General features: G+C 37.4%; 1 protein-coding gene across 8 annotated transcripts in view; it reads left to right on the top strand.

Annotated features, from left to right (window-relative positions):
- The window catches only part of Cadps2 (calcium dependent secretion activator 2), a 510,179-nt gene that overhangs the window by 118,188 nt on the left and 367,418 nt on the right, over positions 1-24,573 (top strand). For all 8 annotated transcript variants that reach the window (XM_038320974.1, XM_038320981.1, XM_038320973.1 and 5 more), the window contains exon 2: positions 14,952-15,065. In XM_038320974.1, the coding sequence (XP_038176902.1) occupies positions 14,952-15,065 (114 nt within the window). The remainder of the gene's footprint in view (positions 1-14,951; positions 15,066-24,573) is intronic.

Below are 24,573 nucleotides of genomic sequence, written 5' to 3'. Positions count from 1 at the left end.
GTTATTCTTTATCCATTCTTCAGTTGAGGGGCATCTAGATTGTTTCCACATTCTTGCTATTACAAATAATGCTGTTATGAACATAGTTGAGCACATGTCATTGTGGTATGACTGAGTGTCTTTTGGTTATATACCCAACAGCGGCAAATATATCCATATCTATTAGCATGCAAAACACTCAAGTTCAATGGATCAAAGACCTCAGTGTAAAAGCAACCACAATGAACCTCATAGAAGAGAAAGTTGGGAGTAAACTTGAGCACACATTGGCACAGGAGACCACTTCCTAAATATAACCACAGTAGCAAAGGCACTGAGAGTAATATTTAACATATGGGACCTACTGAAACTGGGAAGTTTCTGTAAAGCAAAAGACATGGTCAAAAAGACAAAACGGCAGCCCTTAGATTGGGGAAAGATTTTCAGCAACTCCACAACAGACAGAGGATTGATCTCCAAAATATACAAAGAACTTGATTGTCTTATTTCAAACATCTCTTGTATGCTTTAAGTCATCCATATTGTTTGTAGTACCGAATACAATACACTTGCTATGAAAATAATTGGTATACTCCATTGTTTAGGTCGTTACTAATATTAAGAAAAATTTGTCTGTATCCAGTCCAGGGACAATTGTGTTTCTGGGGTATTCTCGGTCTGCAAGTGGATGGCTGTAGAGGGGAACTTGTAGATAAGGTGGGCAGACTCAGAAGCACTGCATTTGGTCCACACTCAATTTCTACGGAATAGGCCATATCTCAGAACTTTGCCCTCAGCTTATATACAGTGCTGTTTCCTTTTGTGATTCAGGCCTTATCTGCTTTGCATCTGCTATCATGATCCCATTCATCTTTTCTTCTAGAGATATTTAAATATCACACGTGTTTCTACATACTGATAATGAACAACTGAAAAATGTGAGCCAGAGATGTGATTTAGTCTTTCTGAGATCCTTTTAAAAACACATCCAAAGGAACACATAAAGGTTATCTTAACTTATTTTAACCTTTATATCCATTTTTCTGCATATAACTAATGAAGATTTTGGTGATTTGTTTTTGTATTTCCTTTTTTTGTGGTATTGGAATTCAGAATGGGTTTGAAACAAAACACATATGAACTTGGACCAACATAGTTCAAGTGCCAAATAGTGATGGTTTATTCTTATTGGGGTGAGTAGCATGGCACTGTATCAATCTATTATTAATTGTTCTTTGGCATCTATTCTAAGATTCATTTATTTTTCTTTTGGTTCTTGAAATTGCTAAAGTAAAACAGCCACATGTTTCTAAAGTAATAACAATTATAAACCATCTAATATGTTAATCTCTTCTGTTTGAGTATCGTGTTTAGTATAACAGTCTTGTTAAATGTTATCACTGTTCTTGTTATGTAGATGAAGAATGTGAGGTACTGAGATTAATGAGCCCTCTTATTGCCATATAAATTGTGGGGATCAAGTTATAAAAAGGAATGAAATAACCTCAGTAGAAGACTCCATTGCCTTTTACTACTATGTAAACTAACTGACTAATTGATGAAATAGCACTATCTTGGGTGGATTATTTTCTGTTCCATTGTGGTTGCTGAGTTCATTTTATTTTATTGCTGGGTAGGGAGGGGGGTGAAGACTCAAATATGAGACTAGAGGATATGGCCATCCTGCAAAGGAATAGTTTTATTAGCTTGTTATTTCTGTTTCTAAGCGCATTCATTAAAAATGAAATATTGAGAACTTGTTACGTGATAAGCATTGTTTTAGTCAGAACTAAAGTTATAGCAGAAGCCTACGTCTTAGGGTACAAAGTTTCACTTATACAGAATGGAAAGGTTTAGAGATATCATTTCAATAGTGACAACTACAATTAATAATTCCATATTACATATATGAAATCCATTAGGCAAGTGCATCTTTAGTACTCTCTTACACATGTGGACACACTCACCCATACACGTTGACTAGAAAGTAATGAATATGTTAATAAAATTAATTATAGCAACTAATTTGCAGTGTATAAACCTGTCCAGAAAAGGTCAAATGATGGCAAAACATCTCACTATAAATGCCCTTGTATATGTATAATTTTTATTTGTTGATTACAATTCCACAAGGAGAAAAAGAAAGAAAAACTAGACATTTGAGGGTATGCTGTCTGTGCCCCTTGGCAGGGAAATTAGTGAAATCCTTGGACTGCACATTGTAGTTTCATTTTTCACCTGCCTCCCACGTACACACCAAAGACAGCTTCATAATGGTGTGCGCTTTTTCTCAGGTTTGCATTCTGACAAGAGCATAGCTGAGTTAGCTTTGCCTAGGGTCCACTTATCTATAATGCAGTAGGATTTGTGATTCTCTACTCATTACTTAGCATACCTTTTATTGTAAGATATGTTAAATTGCTATTATTCCTTTGGGACTTTTTAATCTCCCTCATAATATTGTGAGATAATAACATTTCAATTTTCCAAAATAATATTATTTTCAGTCTGCCTCAGGCACATATATTTAGATCTTCACTGTTTATTGGGGCAGGCCTATTGGATGATGATCTTCTATTGCAAAAAAATATGAAAAATATTTTAGAGTAACCTTACAGGAAATATTAGGCTAGTTGAGTACTGTGCTGTTTTCCTCCTGGTTCTGTACTTCATTAATTTTTCTTTTTAATTCATTAGGATTAAGTGCCTGTAGCTACATATTGCCAATAAAGCCAAAATAAAAGTTGTCTGTATGTGTTGGTCAATTCTCTCTTAGTGAATGTTGAGAGGTGAAGGGTCCAGGGTGACATTGCTGTTGTGGGTGCCAACTCTGCTTCTGCTGCTATTTCTCTGTCTTCATAGTCAATATGATAGCTTCAGTTGTCATATAAAATGTCAGCCAGCAGAGGAAGAGGGAAGGAACCGTTCACTGCAGCATCTTTCTGCAAGAATTCATACGTATCTCCTATCTTATATCTCATTGGTCACATAATAAACCTGGTCCTTGTAGTCTCTGGTGGGCATAGTTGCTATCCCAAGAACAGGTTTCATATCCCTGCTTTGAAAGCCTTGGGATCAGAAATGTTTCAGCTTTCATATTTTCTTTTCAATTTTTGGAATGTTACATAAATTCTATGGTTAAACATTCTTGATCTGAAGGCTATGAGGACCAACATTATCCAAAGCCAAAGCTTAGCCTGCATCTGTCTGCATGAAAGAGGACACAAAACCTTATAGAACTGGATATGATGAGTGCTAATGTTTCCCATGTAAGAGGCCTAGCCACAGTCTCTCAGGAGCTACTTTGTTCTGCTCTTTGAAGGGCCTTTGTGTTTTAGAGTGTGGAAGGTGCAGTATTGTCCATTTTATTTGTCGACTACTGGTATACACTACTCCTTTCCCCTTCCTCTTTTTCAGTCTTTACTGTGTCCTTTGCTGTGTCTAATTAGTAGTGTGCCTTTGTGCATTTTCATGAACATCGGTGCCTGGAGTAAAGAAGCTTAACCTCTCACCCCCCGCCCCCCCCCCCCAAAAAAAGAAGCTTAAACCTAGAAAACTCTGATTCCAGTCCCAAAGATATTCTACCCCGTGGTGATGTGATACTCTGCGTTGGAATCTGTTTACTAGAGATCTTGAAACTGCTACTGGCGATGAGCGCTGCAGGCCAAGGCCGGATCCACACAGCAGAGTAGTAGGTGTTGGGTTTCTGGAGGCATTTTGATTCGTCTCTGGTCTAGAAGAATCCTGGCATGGTCTTCAGTTAGTCCATGACTTAGCATGAAAAGTCTATGATCTAATTTGAACTGGAAAACAAAATACCAAAGATATACAGAACATCTTTAAACCCAGGGTTTTGTTTTCCCCATTGTTATTTCAGCTGCACTATTAGCACAGCTGGACTGGATCAATAAAACGCAGCCTTTACTGTCAATATTTGAAGTATTTTCATAACCATGGTGTCTTGACTGTGTTTACATATTTTTCAAGGACCTGTGTGTTCTTTTTAAGCTTCTATAATTTATTTTTATATAAAAGTTTGTTTTTCAATCCCCACTAGATCGTTGTTAGTTTTTTATTTATATTTGAAAGAAACGTTTTATTCATTGGTGGTGAAAGTGATGCCTGAAGATAAAATATGGGGAAAATACAGTTTTCAAACACAGTTTTCAAACATGGTTGAACAGTAAGTCAGCTGACCCTACAAAATATTGTTTGATGTTGTATATCAACACCAATAAGGGAAATATCAGAATTCTTAATCATGAGTTAGTAAGGATTTTATACTACTGCAACAAAGACTATGAATAATGTCTTATTTCAGCAGTGACTATAGCAAACTGGCAGAGCTTTACAGACCTGGAAGAAAGGGAATCAGAAGTAAAAGCAAAAGTCTTGATCAACTATAACAATGAACTGAATGGATTTAGAAAGTTGAAACAGGGCTTAATGAAGAGCATGGAAGAAAGTCTTAGAAGTTTTTGTTGACAAGAAGTGTGATGTGAGTCATCTGATGTGTCTGCCAAGAGCTAATTATCTCTTGGGTTGAATTAATAGACATGGAGTGCTCACAGTGTGGGAAGCTGTCTTCCCACCACTCTTTCTTTGTTGGCCGCTCTATCCTAGGAGAGAGATACACACTCTACCAGTCTATATTAAGAGGGAACACTGCTATTGTAATACATTTCATTTGTTTATCTAACAGCTTTCCAGGAGTTTTTGTGGTTTTAGTTTGATTTAGCATGTTTATTTTCTGAGAAACTACATTGAAGATTATCCAGGGGATTGGAGAAACCCGAAATTTTGTTCTAGAAGTAAAGATTCCTGAGCAAATGTTTGTGTTTAGATTCTTAAATTGCTGTGTTGAAGAACTTAGCTTCTAGTCTGTGTTGCCCTAGAAAGTACTGAATAAGGGATAGGTTGTACTACAAAGTCATAGGATGAATATTTTAATGTTTTATTGGTGTGGGAGGTCCTTCTGTCTATGTGTTGTTTTTATTGGTTAATGAATAAAGAAACTGTCTTGTCCTGTTGATAGGGCAGAACGTAGGTAGGTGGGGTTAAATTAAGATGTAAGAGTTAGCCAATAAAAAGGTAGAGCGAATGGGCCAAGCAGTGATTTAAATAATTCAGTTTCTGTGTGATTATTTTGGGTCTAAGCTAGGAGGGCAACTAGGAACCAAACAAGTAGTGCTCCCTGCAACATTTTATTACTGCCCAAATTGTGAATAGGTTTCTTTAAGGTAATAAATTCTCTCTCCAACCTCTGTGTCCACACAGTGGGCTCAAATGAATTCTGAGAAGTCACTTGTTAAGAGATTTTATGAGATTTATACATTGACCCAGGTGTAGTGGTACATGCCTATAATCCAAGTACTTGTTTGACAGAGGCAGAAAAATGTGGAATTCAAGACGAGCATGGGCATCATATCAAGTTTGAAGCCAGCGTAGGCCACATAGCATGTTGCATGAGACCATTTCAAAAGCAAACAATATTAAAATCCAATCATCTAAAATGAATAAATTGTTTAGAATGATATGGGCATATAATTAACATGTTTTTTTTTATTATTAAAAATTTCCATCTCCTCCCCTCCTCCTCTCCCTTCCCTCCCCTCCCTTCTACCCATACCCCCCACTCCCTCCCTCTCCAGGCCAAAGAGCCATCAGGGTTCCCTTCACTATGTTAAGTCCAAGGTCCTCCCCACTCCCCCTAAGTACAGGAAGGTGAGCAACCAAACTGACAAGGCTCACAGTGAGCCCCTCCGTGCTGTAGAGTCCAAGCCCATCACCGTTGTCCTTGGTTTCTCAGTCCTCCTCCACCGTCAGCCACATTCAGAGAGTCCAGTTTGGTCACCTCTTCCATCAGTCCCATTCCAACTGGACTTGGTGATCTCCCGTTAGTTCTGTCCGACTGTCTCAATGGGTGAACACACCCCTCACGGTCCTGACTTCCTTGCTCATGATTTTTTATTTCATTCTCTTTAACTACCATTCAGTGAAATCCTCATACTTTAAATTGTAGTGATGAGCGGCAGGCTGCATCCCGCCACCCAGCTCCCAAATGGTTAGCTTTACACGCAAAATAACAACACACAAACTGTATTCTTTTAAACACTGCCTGACCCATTAGTTCCAGCCTCTTACTCACATCTTGACTAACCCATATCGAATAATCTGTGTAACACCACAAAGTGGTGTCTTACCAGGAAAGATTCAGCACGTCTGTCCTGGTGGCTGGCTTCATGGCATCTCTCTCCCTGAGGAGAGGCTGGGCAGTCTGACTAACTTAGGAGAGATGTGGCATCTGACTGAGCCATCTACCTCACTTCCTTCTTCCTGTTCTGTCTACTCCACCCACCTAAGGACTGGCCCATTAAATGAGCCAGGCAGTTTGTTTATTAGCCAATGAGAATCCTCCATCATTAAATGTTTAAAAAATAAAACAAAAAATAGTACAATGTGTAAGCAGAGACTGTTTGTTCATTTCCTGACTGCTCAGACCCGAATAATCACACAGAAACTATATTAATTACAGCACTGCTTGGCATATTAGCTCAGACTTCTTATTAACTAACTCTTATATCTTAAATGAACCCATTTGTATTTATCTGTGTATTGGCACAAAGCTGTGGCTTACTGGTAAGGTTCTGGCGTGTCCTTCAACTTCTGTCTTCAACTCCATCAAAGACCCCAGAAAGATATAGTATTACTTAAATGAACAGAAAGTGCATTGTAAGCAACTTACAAACTTCTAGAAATGACAGAGACATCTCACTGACTGGACAGTCAGCCAAAGTTCTTCTGTAATATTAGGGCATCCATCTTCAGCCTACAGGCCTGTAGTATCTGGCAGACTTTTCCATGAAGCAGGAAATTTGAAGATCTGTCTGCCTTGTAGTAGCAAAGTTCATCAGTTGCTTTCTTCTGTGTCCTGCAGAATGTCTGGCAGTTTCTTCTGTGAATCAGAAACCCTGAACGACTGTCTCACCTTCCTTAGGCAAGTTCAGGACTCACATTTCTATGGGTCCTGCATGTCCAGTTCATACCACATACTATCAAACAGGCCAGGCAAGAGCAGTTTCTTACCCAAATGGCTAGCCTTATCACATTGAAGACAAATTCCATAACAAGTTTCTTCGATGCCATCAACCTCTCTGATGTAATTGGTGCTGCCAGAAGCAGACATTTCTTACTGTCCAGAAAAGTTTAAATTTTTAAAACATTTTAAATACCATATTCTGTAAATCTTTGGAGTGTTGAAGATTATTTATCTAACTGAAATATATATCTATATCTAGAAAACCTAACTAACATAATTAAAAGTTTGCTTATTACAGATGACTATCTATTAACCTGTATTTCTTAACTATACATTACAGTTTTAAATGAGCTACACAAACACAATTTCTTAAACATGAGTAGAAATACATATACACAGTGTAACAAAATCAACCTTAAATTTGTGTCAACAGATCAAGATTTTTAACAGTACAAAGTATTCATCTCTATTATCATATCTCCCTTTAAATGATAGAAAACATCTACAAACAATAATTTTGGAACTTGGGCATAGTTTTCTCCAAACTGCTTCCTGCTATTTGTTCGATGTATTTTTAGTATTAATGGAGACCTTTCTGGGAGTCTTGTTCCATCTAATCACATTTGTCTGGAAGAAATCCACAGGTTCCTATTCTCTCTGGAAACAAAAGCAAAACCTCCTTTCCCAAACAATATATCATTGGACCCAAAGTTTGAAGTCAAGATACCTTTATGTTGGTTTAGCTTAAAAGACCCAGAATCAAAAATCTATTGGTCTCTCAGTATAGCTGGTACACTTACTGCCAGTTCTGTGAGCCATGCTCATTGCTCCAGTTGCAGGGACACAGCAGGTCTATGTTGCCATATTAAATAGAGTAGAACTCTATTTAAGAGTTCTGTAGCCAGACCCCCCCCCCACAAAGAGCCAGAGCTGTTAGAGCTGCCAGTATAAACTACGAAGCCATCTTAAAAGAGCCATGCCTCTGCTTGCCAACAACAGACAGAGCCCTCAGAAGACAATGTTGCTACCAAGGAGCCATGCTTAAATTCTGTTCTTTTGTGTCTAGGATTCTTCCCAAAGCTCTCTCAGTTTTTATATGATGTACTTGCCCCATGCTGGTGCTGTTTTCTAAGTGGAGACTGATTTTTCATTTCCTCACTGCTCAGACCTGAATAATCACACAGAAATTATTAATTGCAACACTGCTTGGCCTGTTAGCTCAGGCTTCTTATTAACTCTTATATCTTATATTAATCCATTTCTATTAATCTGTGTATCCACATAAGGCTATGGCTAAGGCTATGGTTCTGGCATGTCTTTCCCCTTTGGTAGCTACATGATGTCTCCCTGATCTACCTATTACATATAGGTAGATTCTGCCCTGCTATAGGCCAAAGCAGCTTCTTTTATTAGCAAATGGCAATAAAAAATGTTCATAGCATACAGAGGGGAATTCTACATCATCCAATTTATCCTCCTGAAAGGATAACTTAAAGTCAGTTCATTTGTGTCCATTGTTCATACTGTGTAGACTTGAGCTATTTGCAATTGATTGTAGTTGTTCTGAGTTTAAAGTTGTGCAAAATTGGTGTCATAATGTGTTGTCTAGTTTTATGTCAATTTGACACAGCTAGAGTCATTGGAACAAGGAAAGTTAGCTGAGGGTGCCCCTACCAGATTGGCCTGTGGTGCATTTTCTTGATTACTAATTGATGTGGAAGGGCCCAGCTTATTGCGTGTCAACCTGTGGACTGGTATTCCTAGGCACGGACTACAAGACAGCACAATGAAGTAGCCATGAAGAACAAACTAGTAAGCAGCACTCCCCTATGGTCTTTCTTCAATTCCTACCTCCAGGTTTCTGCTCTGCTTGTGTTCCTGTCCTGACTTCCCTTATTGATGGAGTATGTCCTGAGAGTTGTAACATGAAATAAACACTTTCCTCCCCAGGCTATTTTGGTCACAGTGTTTTACCAAGGCAATATAAATTCTAAGACTTATAGCCTATTTTAAATCTATATTAATAAAATTTGAGTGGATAAAATGTGTGACTTTAAATCCACAAATTAATAAAGCACTGTAAGTTGGAAAGCCTTTTTCTCTTATTTTCTACCTGTCATGTTTCCCAAACCATTATCTTCCTTAGTTTTTTTTCAGCATATAAAGGCAAATTCTCTTACTCATTCTCATTTTGCCCATTTTCCATGTCAATCAAACCCTATCTTATGTATCATTCTAAGTTGTTTTCTTTTGGAATTTTTTTCATATTAGAACACAGAGAATTCTTATATTTTTATTGTGCAATTAATATAGTATGTTATTTAAATGTTGTATGTCTTAAATTTCTCTCCTCTTATTACACCATTCCCACTTTTATTATTAGCAATTTTAATGAAGTAAATGCTTTTATTTTACATGTGTTTAAGTATTTCAGTATTGTCAATCACCAAGTACAATTATTGATACCAGGGACATATTCATTTATTAAAAAAATTTCCACTATTTTTGAGGTATTAGTTAGTGTGCTTCCAAACACTTCAAATAGCTTATTGGAATTACATGTAGCTAGGCATGTTTTCTTAGTTTGAGTGTCACTGCCCTGCAATGTGTCTTTTATTCATTTTCTTTCTGGCTCGTTAGTTAGGTTTATATCAGTTTTCAGGAAGCCTCCATGTCTTTAGATATTAGTTTTTTAGGCTATGAATTGCTACCATCAATTTTCCGGTTAGTCTTTTCATAGTCTCCTAGGGCATTTTTGCATGCAAAATTTATTCTGTTTTAAGGTCTTTGTATTTCGCTACAGCTGTGTCACAAAACTCAGGGCCTACTCTGTTGGCTTCTGGAGTTGTTTAGTGGAGGCGTGTTGTCGTGGCTGTTATTGATTCTGGTTTTACACTAGCATCTAGGAATCTGGGATTGGGAAGACTGCAGTTGTAAGTGCTCATATCTGGTCTTGTCTTTGTTGGGTAGGCGTTTACTTTTTGATTTCTGTTATCCTCTCTTCTTCATAGGGCAGCATGGCAGCTATGTGTTGACTTGTAGGAAATTCTTCTGGGATCATGATAGATGTGGCCACTAGAGGGTCCAGGTAAAACATGTTCTTATTATTAAAAACTGACATCTAGGAATGGAGATGGGCTAAAGGAGGTGAAGAGGTCCACAGGAAAGAAGCAAGTAGGGTGTTCCCCTGGGAATTGGGCAGAAAGGGAGGGGAGGCCACAACAGTTGGCCTGCTGCAGAGCTGGAGATAATCCCTTGCGATTGGTCATGGATGAGCGGTAGGGCAGTAAAGATCTAAAGCTTGAGTGGCCTACTTGCTTCTCTGTCATTTCGAGTGTTTTCTGGAACTGGGACTGGGATAACAGGATATTTAGGGAGGGAGGTTGGAAGGGAAGGTCTGCTGATCCTTTAGGGTTGGGGATATGGACTGGGAGTGAGGGGAGGACGTAGTTGGCATTCTGCTACCAAGATGGGGCTGAGACTAGGGGACCGGATTTGGAGGAGAGGAGGAAATTTTAATTTAAATAAAGTCTAGTGCTGCTGCCGCAATTGTCTTTTCATTTCATGCCTTTGCCCTTGTATCCAAAAAGTCACCAAATACATAGCCATGTAAAATTTGTCGTAGATTAGGACATTCATAGTTTTACATTTAGACTTGTGATCTTTTGAAGTTAATATTTGTAATGAAAGTAAGGTATTTGCCTAGATCCATATATTTTTTCTTGTGACCATCTAACTATTCCAGTGCCATTTGCTCTAAATACTGTATGTTCTTCATAAGTTGAGTTTGTTTCTTTGTTAAAGACCACTTGATACTAGTTCCCTAGGTCTCTTTCTGGACTTCCTTTGCTACTACATTGATCTGCTTGCCAACAATTCTGCTAATTTCAGTTTCTTGATTACCATAGCCATAAACATTGAAGGTGAATAGTATCAGCCCTCCAACTTTATTCTTTTCCTTCAATAACGTAATGACTACTTTTGTTTTTTTGTCTTTCCAGATAATGACATGTCAGAATTTTGTGTGAGGTTGGTTTTAGTTGATCATATCAAGGAAGGAAGAACTGATATCCCAACAATATTGATCTCCTTACCCATGAATGGGAATATCTTTTCAATTTGTTTGCTTTGATTTCTTCATTGGTTTTGTGCTTTTTACTACATGGCTGTCTTTTATAGTCTTGTACTGTTGTTAGATTTATGATCAGGTTTTGAACTTATAAGACAATAAAATTACCTGTAGCTGTAATTAAAAGTGCAAATTATTCCTTGGTGTTGTATAGAAAAGCAGTTAACTTTTGTATATTAACTTTACACACTGTTGCCACACTATAATTGATTATTATGTCAGGAACATTTTGTCGATATTTTTGGGGGCTTTTTCATAGATTTTCTTTATGATCTATGAAGAAAGACAGTCTTATTTCGTCTTCCTTTTCCTCTACCTTTTGCCTTACTGTTTTACCTAGGATGACTTCCATTATTCTCTTGATAAGTAGTGGTCAACTGAGCACCCATCCTTTGCCATAACCTAAGGGTGGAAGCTGCTCATGTACTGTCTTTATATATAGCAGTAATTGTGTGGCTTTGTAGGAGGTTTTATTAACGTATAAGTTTAGGGAGTTTCTCTCCGTTTGTGACTCATGGAAGTTTCTTTTTAAAAAATCATGAATGTTGACTTTCCTAAATGTTTTTGCTATAGCTACTGTATGATCTTGTGTTTCTTTTCCACTTTAGCTTGTTTATAGAATGAGTTCTACTTATAGATTTTTGAGTGTTGAACCACATACCTATGACGAATCATGTTTGGTTTTGGTTGAGTAATTAATTTTATACCTATTGAATTCAGCTTTCTAACATTTTTCTTGAGGATTTTACATTTATATTCATGAGAAATACGGATCTGAAGGTTTCTTTCCATTTAATGGAATTGTGGGTTTTGAGTCATAATTAGAGAGGTTTTTCTCACACTGATGTATAAAGGAATTCTCCGGTGTTTTCTTCTAGTTTCATTATGGTTCAACCTTTATATATTAAATGATTTAATCCATATCATTGTGAGTTATAGTGTAATCTATATTTTTTTCTGGGGAGATAACCAGTTATTCTTATGCCACTTTTGGTATTATAGTGTAGTAAAAAGTACACTGTAGCAAAATATAAATCACATTTGACTAGTATTTTGATTCTGATTGTTTTGTGTTGATTTCTTCTATCTGTATGCTAATCAAGTAGCATGTCTCTTAGTCTATAATAGAGATTGTATAGGTCAAAACATTTTAGGAAACTACTTTCTGAGAGCAGTTATCAGTGCTGTATTTGAAGACTGTTTTCATTTTTCTTGCCCATTTTATCTGTATGGAAATGTAAATACTTGTTAATTAAGAGACTTATTTAACTTATCTAACTAATATCTGGTGCTCTTTCATTTCTTAAATATAGCAGCAGTATCTTTTGTCTATCTGTATATACCTATCTATGTATCTATCTAGTGATCTATCATATATGTATATATTCATTTTCAAATTTTAAGTTTAATAACTTCTTATGAAAAACTTGTAAATAAAAACAGCACACACAAAAAATAAACCAGATTCAAAATCTAATTTCTATACAGGTAGAGTAGGATTTGGACTAAAGCTATGGAGCTTTATATTAAACTTTATACTTTACACTTTTTAAAATATTTTATCCACTTATCCACCACAGAAAAAAGCAAACAAGTGACAGAATTAAAATTCTGTTATTTATAAATGTTGGATCCTGATAGATAGGTACATGCTTATGCATGTTTTTGATACTGTACTGGTTTTGTCTGAGATGATGGCTTGTTCCAATCTCCTTTCTTTGATTAATGTCTTTGAATTTGCCATGTCATAATCATTGGAAAGTAGTTCTAACAACTAAACTTAAATACTGATAAACTAGAAATCACAGAGATAATATTTTAGAGTAGTTTTTAAAAGGAGTAACAAAATACTTTGGATAGAAGGTAGTTGAAGGAGAAACAGGTTGTTTATTTTGAACGATGTTTCATCAAGTGAAGGAACTTGGGCAAATGATCCTGAAAGTCCCCTCTGTTTCCCCCACAAACCTTCCCAATTCCATAATGTCACCCAATGCTGGATTTGCCAGGTAAAGCTTTTTGTTGTGACTCCCATGGCTCCGGAACTAAAACCTCTCAGCTGCCCTACACTAAGCAGTTGCTGTCCCGGTTCTGTTGAGTCCTCTGTGAGCTGTGCTTAAAGGACTAAAATGGACTTACCTTTGCCTTGCTTGTACACATGCGTACAAACGGTGCCCGCTTTTATTTTCTTCTTACTATGGAGATGTAGGTTGTAATGTAATGGTTATGTTTCTTGGTGCTGTACTTCATCCGGGTTAACTCTTCTTAAAATGAAGGAAGTAACCTCATTGAAGGAATGGGCCATCTTCATCGTTCAGTCCTCAGAGCAAGCGCTTTTATTTACTCTTCTAACACCTAGGCCCACAATAGGACACTTTTTTTTATCAGCCTGGGAGCAACCGCAACAGTTTCATTTCCAGCTTCCTTGTTTGTTAGACTCCTAAATAAAATCCATGTTTTGAAAGAGCTTGTCTCCCTGATATTTGAATGGCATTTTAATAAGCCCTTTGAACAGATTTAAACTTATTTCACACCGGCTTTCTTTTGAAGCCAAATCATACCGGTTTTGTTTAGCTTTCTAATCCTTTAATCATTTTCCCCCAGCATGGTTCCGCCTCTATAGACTCCACAACCGGACTAGGGACTCAGTTCTTCAGGGAAGGCTCATCTTGATGGGATGAAGAATCATTGCTCCTCTGCTGTTTGTTATGTGTTCTGATGTACACTATTTCCAGAACTGCCTTGGTCTAGTGGAGCATGAACACAGCATGTCTATATGTCTAGACCTATTGCCTGTCTTAAGGGAGTGTGTGTGTGTGTGTGTGTGTGTGTGTGTGTGTGTGTGATAAAGATGAGGTTCATGGCATGAATGAACACAGAGCCCCGAGACAGTGCTTTCAGGGGCTTAAACACTGGGTTTAAATCTCCATTCCTGCTATCATGGAATTATGTATACGTTTTTAATAAGAGACACCTGGTCTTTATTTTGCAGTGCAGCTTAAAAATGAAGTGACTGATGTTGCTTGTAGTTGACTAGAGGACATGGTTGGTGAGTCACAGCCTGTGTCTGAGCCAGCCTGGCTTGTTATGACAGCTGGTAGTGACGGCAGCCGCATTACAGTGCTGATGAAGTTGGGTTGTAAATTTGTGTTCCCCCTCAGCCTCTCATCTCTTCCCCCCGGGGGGGGGGGGGGAGTTGAGTAGGCGTTCCCGGTTTATCTGTTGGGTCGCTCATCTTCCAGATCTGTCATCTGCTCATGTCTCCGTTTATTTCAGTTCAGGCATTTAAAACATGTTTGTTCCTGGAATTTGAACATTTAAAAGCCAGCATTCATTCCTTCCAGAAGATTTTGTCCTGAGTCCCTTTTGCTTTTGTGTTCTGTGACATTCCAGCTTATTGCCTCTTTCCCCCAAAGGTGTCTACTTGTCTCTAAGAATTCTTACCCTCGTGGCTTTATTTATTCAGCATAATAATTTTGTGCATCAGTCTCTCAGCAAAATTACAGATTTCCTTTCTCTGCAAAGGGCCTGGAAGCTTACACAAGCAATTCTATCTAGGGCAGACATTCATAGCCCAGGTCCACTTCTGGATTCTGAGAAGTGTAGGGAAGTCACTTGGGGGAAATGTTCATAAGTACAGAGAGGAAGATTTTTCAGTTTTTTCTTTACTATACAGTTAAATCTATGTCTAACTCATCTACCTACAGCAAATGTAACTTTTAATGATTGTTCTATTGTACAAATTGGCTGATTTATCAGCTTATTTCTTTATGTATTTATTTCTTTACTTATTTATTTTCCTTGTAGCTCAATAAACAACAGTTGCAGTTACTGAAGGAACGGTTCCAGGCCTTCCTCAATGGGGAAACTCAGATAGTAGCCGATGAAGCCTTTTGCAATGCAGTCCGAAGTTACTATGAGGTGAGTTTGCAGAGCTGTTTCAGGAACTGTGATGCTTTCTGGGGACCATTTAAAGGCTGTCACTGGTATGGCAAAGAGTCTTTGTGCTTTTGACTTTCTCCAAAGGACTGTCACTTCTACTTTGCAATTTAAAAACTCTAATTCCACGGCCTGGTTTTGAGAGATAAATAAAATTGGAAATGACATTGTTTGTGAAGAGAACTGTTTAGAATCATCTTCTGGCAGTGACTGATACAGCTGGGTTTAGCTATCTTCCTGTTCACATTCATAAATGATCCTTCTTAATCAGGATTTCAATAGTAAATTACTATCTTATGCCAGTTTGTTCTCTAAGCTTTATAAATAATTAAGGCCACTAATTAATTTCCAGAGAATGCATTTTCTTTTCTAATTGAATGAATAACACCACCTAGTCCATCTTGTCAGCTTGCGACTCAAATGGGAACTCTCTGTGTGTTTCCTGTGTGTAGCTTTCTCATAAGATCATGAGCTTGTTTCAGTGAATTGCCAATAGATGTTAAACCGGATAGTTCGCTTATGTCCTAAGAATCTCAGAGTCATTTGGGGATCAGGTTTCTTTCATTGTGCAAATGCTTTTGACATTTCATCTGAAGAAACATGACATACAACATAACGTAGGCTAGTGCAAAATTGAAAGCTTGGAGAAATAATATTCTGAACTTCCCTGAGGCAGGGAAGGGAGTACTGTCATGTGCAAAACAAAATATTGGTGATTTATGAATGATATTCTATTTAATTTTCCACTGCACAAGCATATATTGAATTAAAGGAACATCTGGCAGTTATTGAAGACTTTCTTAGCAAGTATTCATGACACACATCTGGGAGCTATAGTAGATATATTGTCTAACTTGGTCTCAATTCAGACTGTCTTAATAGGGCTTCTATCTTACCTTGAATGTCAGAGTCTTATATGACAAACTCTTTTCCTGAATCTTAGAAGATGAGCATACATATACATACGTGCATACAACAGTACCTAGTGAAACAAAAAAAAACATGGATTCAAAGGAGAGCTGTCTACAAAAGTGTCCGTTTTTAAAAAATAAATCAATGATCTCAATTGAGTTTTGATAAACATAGTATGGCACACTAAGAGAAAAGGATTAATTGAAATTCTTGGATGGGTGAGTTTTTTTAAAGTATTTTTATAACTTTTGTATAAATCTAAAATTATTGTAAAATCAGTATTTTTTTCTAAATCACTTGAAAATTTATTGTAAAACCTGCAATGGTCAAGACTGTGGATATTTGTAAAATAAAATTGGATTAAGGAAACACAATAGGGCACCTGGAAATACACTACTACAGGAAAATAATTTTTGCTCAAAGAGCAGCCACAATAGAGTGGGAAAAAGGTAAATTATTTCATTTCAAAATATGTGATGGAGCTGCAAAACATTGATCCATACTTGGAATTAACACCTTTTCCAAGTGAAATAATTGAATCACAGACTTAAATGTAACACTGTCTAACTCCTAGAAGATGCCACGGGAGGCCTTATTCCCTCTGAAGAATAGATGGGAGTGGGATGGGTAGCAGAAGGAGAGGGAGGTGGAACTGGGGTTGGTATGTAAAATGAAAAAAGTTAATTTAACAGAAAGAAAAAAGGAGAGAATAATATAAATACAAGAGAATAAATTTTTAAAAATCTAAATGAAGGGCTAGAAGAGGTGATTTGCAGTTATGAGCTCTGTCTCTTCCAGAGGACCCAGGTTCAATTCCCAGCACCCACATGGTGACTAACAATCATCTGTAACTCCTGTTCCAAAGCACCCAGCGCCCCCTTCTAGCCTCTACTGACAGCAGGCACACAGCTGCTACACAGATGTACATGGAGGCAAACTCATACCCATAATATAAAAATACATAAATCTTTAAAAAAGGAAGCTCACCAAATATTTAATACCACACTTATGAATTAGAGAAGTATAAAAGATATTAATTATTGACAGAGATTTGTAAATTAAAGCAATAGAACACTGTTCAAAAGGCCATGATGCAGAACTGATATCACCAAAGACTGGTGTGAAGTTGGTGTCACGGGAAGACTTTTCTGTTATAAACTGATAGCAATGGTTTTCTTTAAGAACATTTTTTCATTGCTTGAGAATTCTATACATTCACTTAATGTATATTTATCAATCTACTGCTTATCCATTTCCTTCCAGTTTCTCTCCTATCCCTTTCAACATGTCCCTCTCAACTTTATGTGCTCTTTTTAAAAGAAATTCACTGAATCTACTTAATGCTGCCTGTGTTTGCATGGCTATAGGCCTGTCCATCAGCTGGAATATGGTTGGTCCCTCAGAAGGAAACAGACTCTCCAAGAAGCCATTCATTGTCAGGAACTAGGTTGGCTTTCGCGAACCCCTCCCCCACCCATACAGGGATTTGATTAGTTTGTTCTTTTACAGGTGCTGTGCATGTAGTCAAAGTCACTGTGAATTTATGTGCGCAACACCATTATCGTATCTGGTAAACTGTTTTTGGCAGACATCCACTATCTCTGGCTTTTGGCATCTTTCGCCTCTTATTCTGAGCTTCAGGGTCAGGAGTCATGATCTATATCTCTCATAGTTGTGGATCTCTCTATTAATCACCATCTCCTACAAAATGGAACTTCTCTGATGGGAAATGAGGAACGCTCTAACCATTGGGTATAAAATAAGTACTTAGGGAGCAATTTATTATTATGCCCATTTAGCATAAGCTGTTTTGTTTTTCTTTTCACTTTTTTATTTCATTTTTTTAAAAAAGAAAACAAACTACCTTTTTTTTCATTTTGCATACCAATACCAGTTCCCACTCCCTCCTTTCCTCCCATTCCCTCCCTCTGCTCCCCTTATCCCTCATACTCCTTAGAGAGGGTAAGGCACATTGCCTTGAGGAAGGACCAAAGCTCTCCCTACTATATTTCAGCTGAGCAAAGTATCCATCTAGAGAGAATGGATTCCAAAAAACCAGTGCAAGCAGTAGGGATAATTCAAAACAACTCTGAGACACCAGTTAGAATGGCTAAGATCAAAAACACTGATCATAGCTTATGATGGAGAGGATGTGGAATAAGGGGAATACTCCTCTTTTGCTGGTGGGAATGCAAACTTGTACAACCACTCTGGAAATCAGTGTGGCCATTTCCCAGAAAACTGGGTATCAACCTACCCCAGGACCTAGCAATGCCACTCTTGGGGATGTACCCAGAGGATGCCCAATCATACTACAAGGACATTTGTTTAACTATGTTCATAGCAGCATTATTTGTAATAGCCAGAACCTTGAAATAACCTAGATGCCCCTTAACTGAAGAGTGGATGAAGAAAATGTGGCGCATCTACACATTAGAGTACTCCTCAGTGGTGTAAAAAACCCCCCAAAAAACAATGACATCTTGAATTTTGCCTGCAAATGGATGGAACTAGGAAAAAAAAACATCCTGACTGAGGTAACTCTGACCCAGAAAGATGAACATGGTACTTACTCATAAGTAGATACTAGCTGCAAAGCAATGGATAACAAGCCTATAGGCCATGACCCTAGAGAAGCTAAGTAACAAGGTGAACCCTAAGAGAAACATATATAGATTCCCCTGGGAAGGGGAAACAAACATGATTTCCTGACAAAATTGGGATCATGGCGGTAGGGGAGAAGTATGGGTAGAAGAGGAGGAAGAAAAGAGAAGGGGAGTGGGAGAGAATTTGAGGGAATGGGATAGTTGAGATGGGGAAGGATAGTTGAGATGGGGAAGGACAGAGATTGAGAGCAAGAAAAGAGATATTTTGATTGAGGGAGCCATTATGGGGCTAGAAACCTGGCACTAGAGAAATTCCCAGAAATCAGGATGACCCCGATCCAAGCTAATACCCTAAGCAATAGTGGAGAGGGTGTCCGAACTGGCCTTATGCTGTAGTCATATTGATGAATATCTTAAATGTCACCATAGAACCTTCATCCAGCAACTGATGGAAACAGAGGCAGAGATCCACAGTGGAGCACTGGGCTGAGCTCCCAAAGTCCAGTTGAAGAGTGGGAGGAGTGAGAATATAAGCAAATAGGTCAAGGCCATGATGGGTATACCCACTGAAACAGCTTACCTGAGCTAATGGGAGCTCATCAACTCCAGCCGGACAGGGAAGGAAGCACATACTACCAGACTAGTCCCTCTGAATGTGGGTGGCAGCTGTATGGCTGGGGCAGACTGAGGGGGACATTAGCCGTGGCACCACTATAAGTTGTTTTTAATATGCACAATATGAAGGAAGTAAAGTTTAGTGAAAGGTGTGCTTAAGCCATGCTGATAAAATTAACTGCAGTGAAATAGAGACTACAGCCTTTGTATTCAGAAAACTGTATTTTCTTCCAAGCATAATAAATCAGAAGCCATGGACGAAACCAAGGTCTTAGGGTATTGAATGTATCTTCTGTTGTTCACGTGTTAAGACTGGAGATGCTTAGTTTGGCAACAGATTGTGCTTGTGTTGTATGTGGTCATCAAAGTAAAACTAAAGTAAAGGTCAAAACTGACATGGAGAAGATTTCCTCTGTCATCTTCGGAGATTCCGTTTTATTGAATAACATAGCCTTTTCCATGTTGTTAGTCTGCACAGCAGACAGTTATGTGTCTGGTGTGTTTGTTGTGTGTGCAGGTATTTACTCTGCAAATATTCCCCTTTAATATCTGCAGTTTTAGAAGAAAACATCATCATTATGGGTGCTACAATAAACTCTTTCTTCCAAAGGTTACATCAACAAAAGGTAACCAATCGAGTATTAAACATATTCACCACTACTGTGACCATAATTACTAGCCATTCCGTTTTCCTATTTGTATAGGGAGAAAAAGGAAAACCCTGCAACAAATTAAAAATAATTTTAGGGTCTTTTAATATAAAACTCATAAATAAACATTTACACCTCAACAGTTTAGCTCTAATTTTTACTCATTATTTTATATGCACCATGCAGTCAAAATTTGAAACTCAGAATATTTCTGCTTTGGTGTGTCTTTAATGACAGCTTTCAAAAGAATTAGTAAGCCGGGTGGTGGTGGTGCACGCCTTTAATCCCAGCACTCGGGAGGCAGAGGCAGGCAGATCCCTGTGATTTCGAGGCCAGCCTCCTCTACAAAAGCTAGTTCCAGGACAGGCTTGATAGCTACAGTGAAACCCTGTCTCCTAAACAAACAAACAAACAAACAAACAAACAAATGCTAGAGTTATCTGAAAAGAGGGAAAATCAGTTGATAAAATGCAGCCCTGAGATCCAGCTGTAAGGTATTTTCTTAATTAGTGATTGGTAGGGCTTGTGGGTGGTGTCATATCTAGGCTGGTGGTCCTGAACTCTGTAAGAAAGAAGGCTGAACCAGTCGCGGGAGCAAGCCAGTAAAGAACACCCATTTGTGGCCTCAACATCAGCACCTGTGGAGGCTTCTACCCTGTTTGGGTTCCTGTCCTGACTGCCTTTGATGATGAACAGTAATATGGAAGTATAAGCCAAACAAACCCTTCCGTCCCGAAGTTTCTCTGGTCATGGTGTTTAATCATAACAATAATAACTGAAGCCATGATTAACCATAGCATAATAAACATTTATTACAAGTAAAGAAATACTTAGTAAAATCAAATTTTCTGTAATAGTAAAATTTACCTAAAACAAAATAACAAATTAATAAAAAGAGGAAAAGAAAATTGATGTTTCATGTGCAATTCCAACAGTACCTAACAACAGTTTCTTGTTTCTTTTACATATGTATGAAATTGGAGTCATTACAAGTTTTTATATACTATAATAGCATCCTTTAGTAGCAAATATTTTATGTACATAATTTTAAATTACTGTGCAACAGTCCATTAAGTGACTAAATATAAATATCACTTCATATCCTAATTGTTAGTATTTATGTTGCCTGCATTTTTACTTAAAAATTTAGAAAAACCTTGAAAAATTTATAAAAACCTGGGGCAAGACCCTGCAAAATTTCTCCTCTGTCCAGTGTTCTGCTCTTGTTTATGTTGCTACTTCTAGGAAAGATTGTTTGATATCAGACTTCCTGGTATTCTGATTCTTAAAATCTTTGTTTCTTCTGGATTGTTCCTTGCTTCATATATGCAGGAACTGCAATATAAATGTATCTGTTGGAGCTGTACTTCCCACGATCAGTTGATCTGTACATTGTGTCCAGTTGGAGCTTTTTTACAATAGTCTTTATTTGCTATAAGAGAGCCACAGGCATCTAATGACTCCTGGTAGCAGGTTAATAATTAGCTTCTCCCAATATAAGCCTCCCTTATTAGTCGTCCAGTCTAGAGTGATCAGCCTTGAAACCATATTTACAACACCAAAAAAGAATCCAATAAGTTGTATTTATATACATTATTGTGTACACATACATATATATGTATATAACAATAATGCCCAAAGAAAAAGAGGTTATCAACTTGAGAATCAAGAGGACATAAGCGAAGTTGGAAGAATGGAAGCTGAGAGGGGCTGGAGTGGGGAGGAAAGGGGAAAAGTGATGCAATCCTTCTTCTGTTTAAAACATACTTCAGAAAGTCTGAAAGGATTGCATATATTCCTAAATTTGTTATCTTGGTAAATCACAACAAATGGGATAAGTGATCTACGAGTAAAGAGTCTTGTTTAAGTTTTTAATGCAGACTGCTAGTTTCTTTGAGAAAAGCAGTAGCAATTTGTTCTATCACAATAATATATAGCAATGCTCCTCCTATTTTGGTATTGTTAAAAAATGCCAACTATTCATATTACTTACATATCTTTTACTTCTAGTGAAGTTCCACTTCTCACTGGCTGTTCATACTTTTTTTTTATAAAATACTTTGTCTTCTTCTCCACTGGGATGTTACTAATTTAAATACTGATTTATAAGCTTTTTTATACTTATTAGACTATTGTACCCTTATTAGACTATTAATACTTTAAAGCCAAAGCCAGAAATTTCTTGTTTCTGTTTGCATTTTGCATCCTTGTTTGGTGAGGTCTTTTTGACTCTTTCTTAGTCCAGTAAGAATGAAAACCCAATTCACATCTCAGGTTGGTACTGCACTTCATTGGTTTCCTTTAGTCTCTATTTTCTTGTCCGTGAGTCACTGCTGACGGGTAGCTCTTTTCCTATCCTCCTTTAGCCCTCTTGATTTCAGTCCCCCTCCCCACTGGACTGGTAGCTCTGTAGTATTCAAGTTCTCCTCTGGCCCCCTCCGCTGCTGTAGCTCGTGTCATTGCCACGGTCTTGTTGCTCTACGTAGGGCAGAAGAAAGATGATCTCAGAAGCTCCCTCTAGTTGTCTAGGACTCTAGAAACTAAATACAGTTTCTGTGCATTTATCTTTTTTCTTTGCTCTTGAATGACTTTGTATCTCTAAAAACTGAATAACAAAATAGTACCGTGGCTCAATTCTCTACCTCCAGAGGGGATGTCCAAGCCAAGCTGCTTGCCTCCGTGTTCGCAGTCTTTATTCTTAGTTCAGATAACAAAGGACTTGACTTTAGCAGCTGGTGCTGTTTCTAAGGAAACAAATGTACGACCCAACTCTTCTCCATCACTGTCCCCCTTAGCACTGTTGGTGCAAGAAAAGTAGGTGCTCTTAAAGCCTTTTTGTGTTTTGTTTTGCTTATGTGATTTCCTTACCTTTTGCAGACTATATAACATTTATTTCTTAGTCTTTCATATGCAAGCTAGAGGGGGCACTAGTGGCTTTAAGAAAACATTTAAATGTTTTAAAGGGACTTCTGTTGTATTATTGACATAGAAAGATTTGCTTTGCATATTCTAGAAAGTGTTCGACCTGTCGAAATCTTTTTGAACTTTGAAATAATGCCATGGAAGGGGCATGCATAGAGAACTGATAATCGCTAAGTAAATGAAGATTGGCAGCTCTGGCAGGAAGGGATAGAAGAAAGGTCAGCACACTAATAGATGAAATCCATAGCCAGTAATAAGAAGTGAGGTTTCAGATTTGCACTGAGCTCTGCAAATCACTTTGTATTTGTTATTTTTGATATTAGCTATTTGAGTTCACATATTTTTGTAGAGGCTAAGAGTGACATTTGAAATTAAGCATTCTATAAGAATGTGGAGAATGTGTTTTTATGTCTGAGATTTCTATTGCTGTTTAGAGCATCTGGGTTAATGTTACCTCTCAGTGGGGTATGTAAAGTCACTTGCATTCTCAATGACACCGACTTTTATGATATATAGACCAACTAGTGTGCATTTAAAAGAATAATATTTGAGAATAATTGAGAAAACCAATATTTTCACAATTGTTCTCCAAGCAATTTTAGAACTAACTGAGCTTATGAGTATTCCATGTTCATCTAGCAGATTTGCGACAGACAGCAGGGGTGAGCCTTTATCTAATTCATGTCTTATTTTTTGGCTTTTTTTTGTAACAGGGACATAAGTTGTTCAATCCTCCAGTTACTCTCCAGTATAGACATTTAAGCCAAATAGCAGTGAAGAGCAGAGGTACATGCTTCTCTAATTCCCATGTTCAACACATTGGTACATTTAATGTTTGGTGATTGTTATGTGATATCATACTTTTCATGCTTTGGCATTGCAACAGAATGAAGGTTTTTTTCCACTTATATGTATAAATCCTTTCAAGAGAGTTTGTAACCACTGGATTCTCAGATTATCTTAATCGTTAACTCCACTTGGTACCAGCAAAGCCATAATTCCTCTTGAATAGAAACTCCACACCATTGCTCAGAGGATCTCTAAGCTGTAGATCTCTTCTAAGCTACTGTAGATTTCAAGGGAGCCTATTTGGACACAGGTTTCATTGATTCAGGGTACTCCTTCATTTTTTTTTTCTGGAAAATGCTCTGTAACTTTGTATTTTTCCTTCAGAAGTTGTGTTTTAACTTCGGAGCTTAGTTGTGGTCCACATTCTACCAACATTGTCTTAGGTGAGTAGTTTTTTTTTCTGCTTTAGAGTTAGAATTTCCAAGTTTTGAGTTCCAGTAGCAAATAATCCCATGTTCTTGATCCCCAAAGTGTTATGACATTTTGTATTTGCTCAGCTTTTACTCCTTGGCCTATTCAATGATTTCTACTGTTAATCTTTTATGGCATTTATTCAATGGTGCATTAAATCATTAGAGTTCTGTTTTAAAAGACATCTTTGTTCTTTAGTTTCATAGGTCAGAATTTTTTTACTGTTGTAAAATGAAGAAATTGATTTAATCTTTCAAGACATATCTTCTGTTGACATATATCTTTTATTTAGCTTGAAAGAAATCATGAGTACCCCAATTAGCAGTCATAAGAAGACCTGGTCTCCCCTTACTATATTTCAATCTTTTCTATTCCATCTTCATAAAACTAAAGACAGAGTGCTCATGAGAGGGATAAAATAAAATCTTCAACACTGTGAATATCTAAGATAATCATTGATCATCTGTCTCTTATAATTGATTTCACTACAGAATTTGATTTTTTACATAGATTACTATCAAAGTA

Source organism: Arvicola amphibius, chromosome 2 (assembly GCF_903992535.2).
Source record: "Arvicola amphibius chromosome 2, mArvAmp1.2, whole genome shotgun sequence".
NCBI classification, from domain to species: domain Eukaryota; kingdom Metazoa; phylum Chordata; class Mammalia; order Rodentia; family Cricetidae; genus Arvicola; species Arvicola amphibius.
The sequence above is the reverse complement of the archived record's forward strand: the minus strand, read 5'-3'. Positions and strand labels throughout refer to the sequence as shown.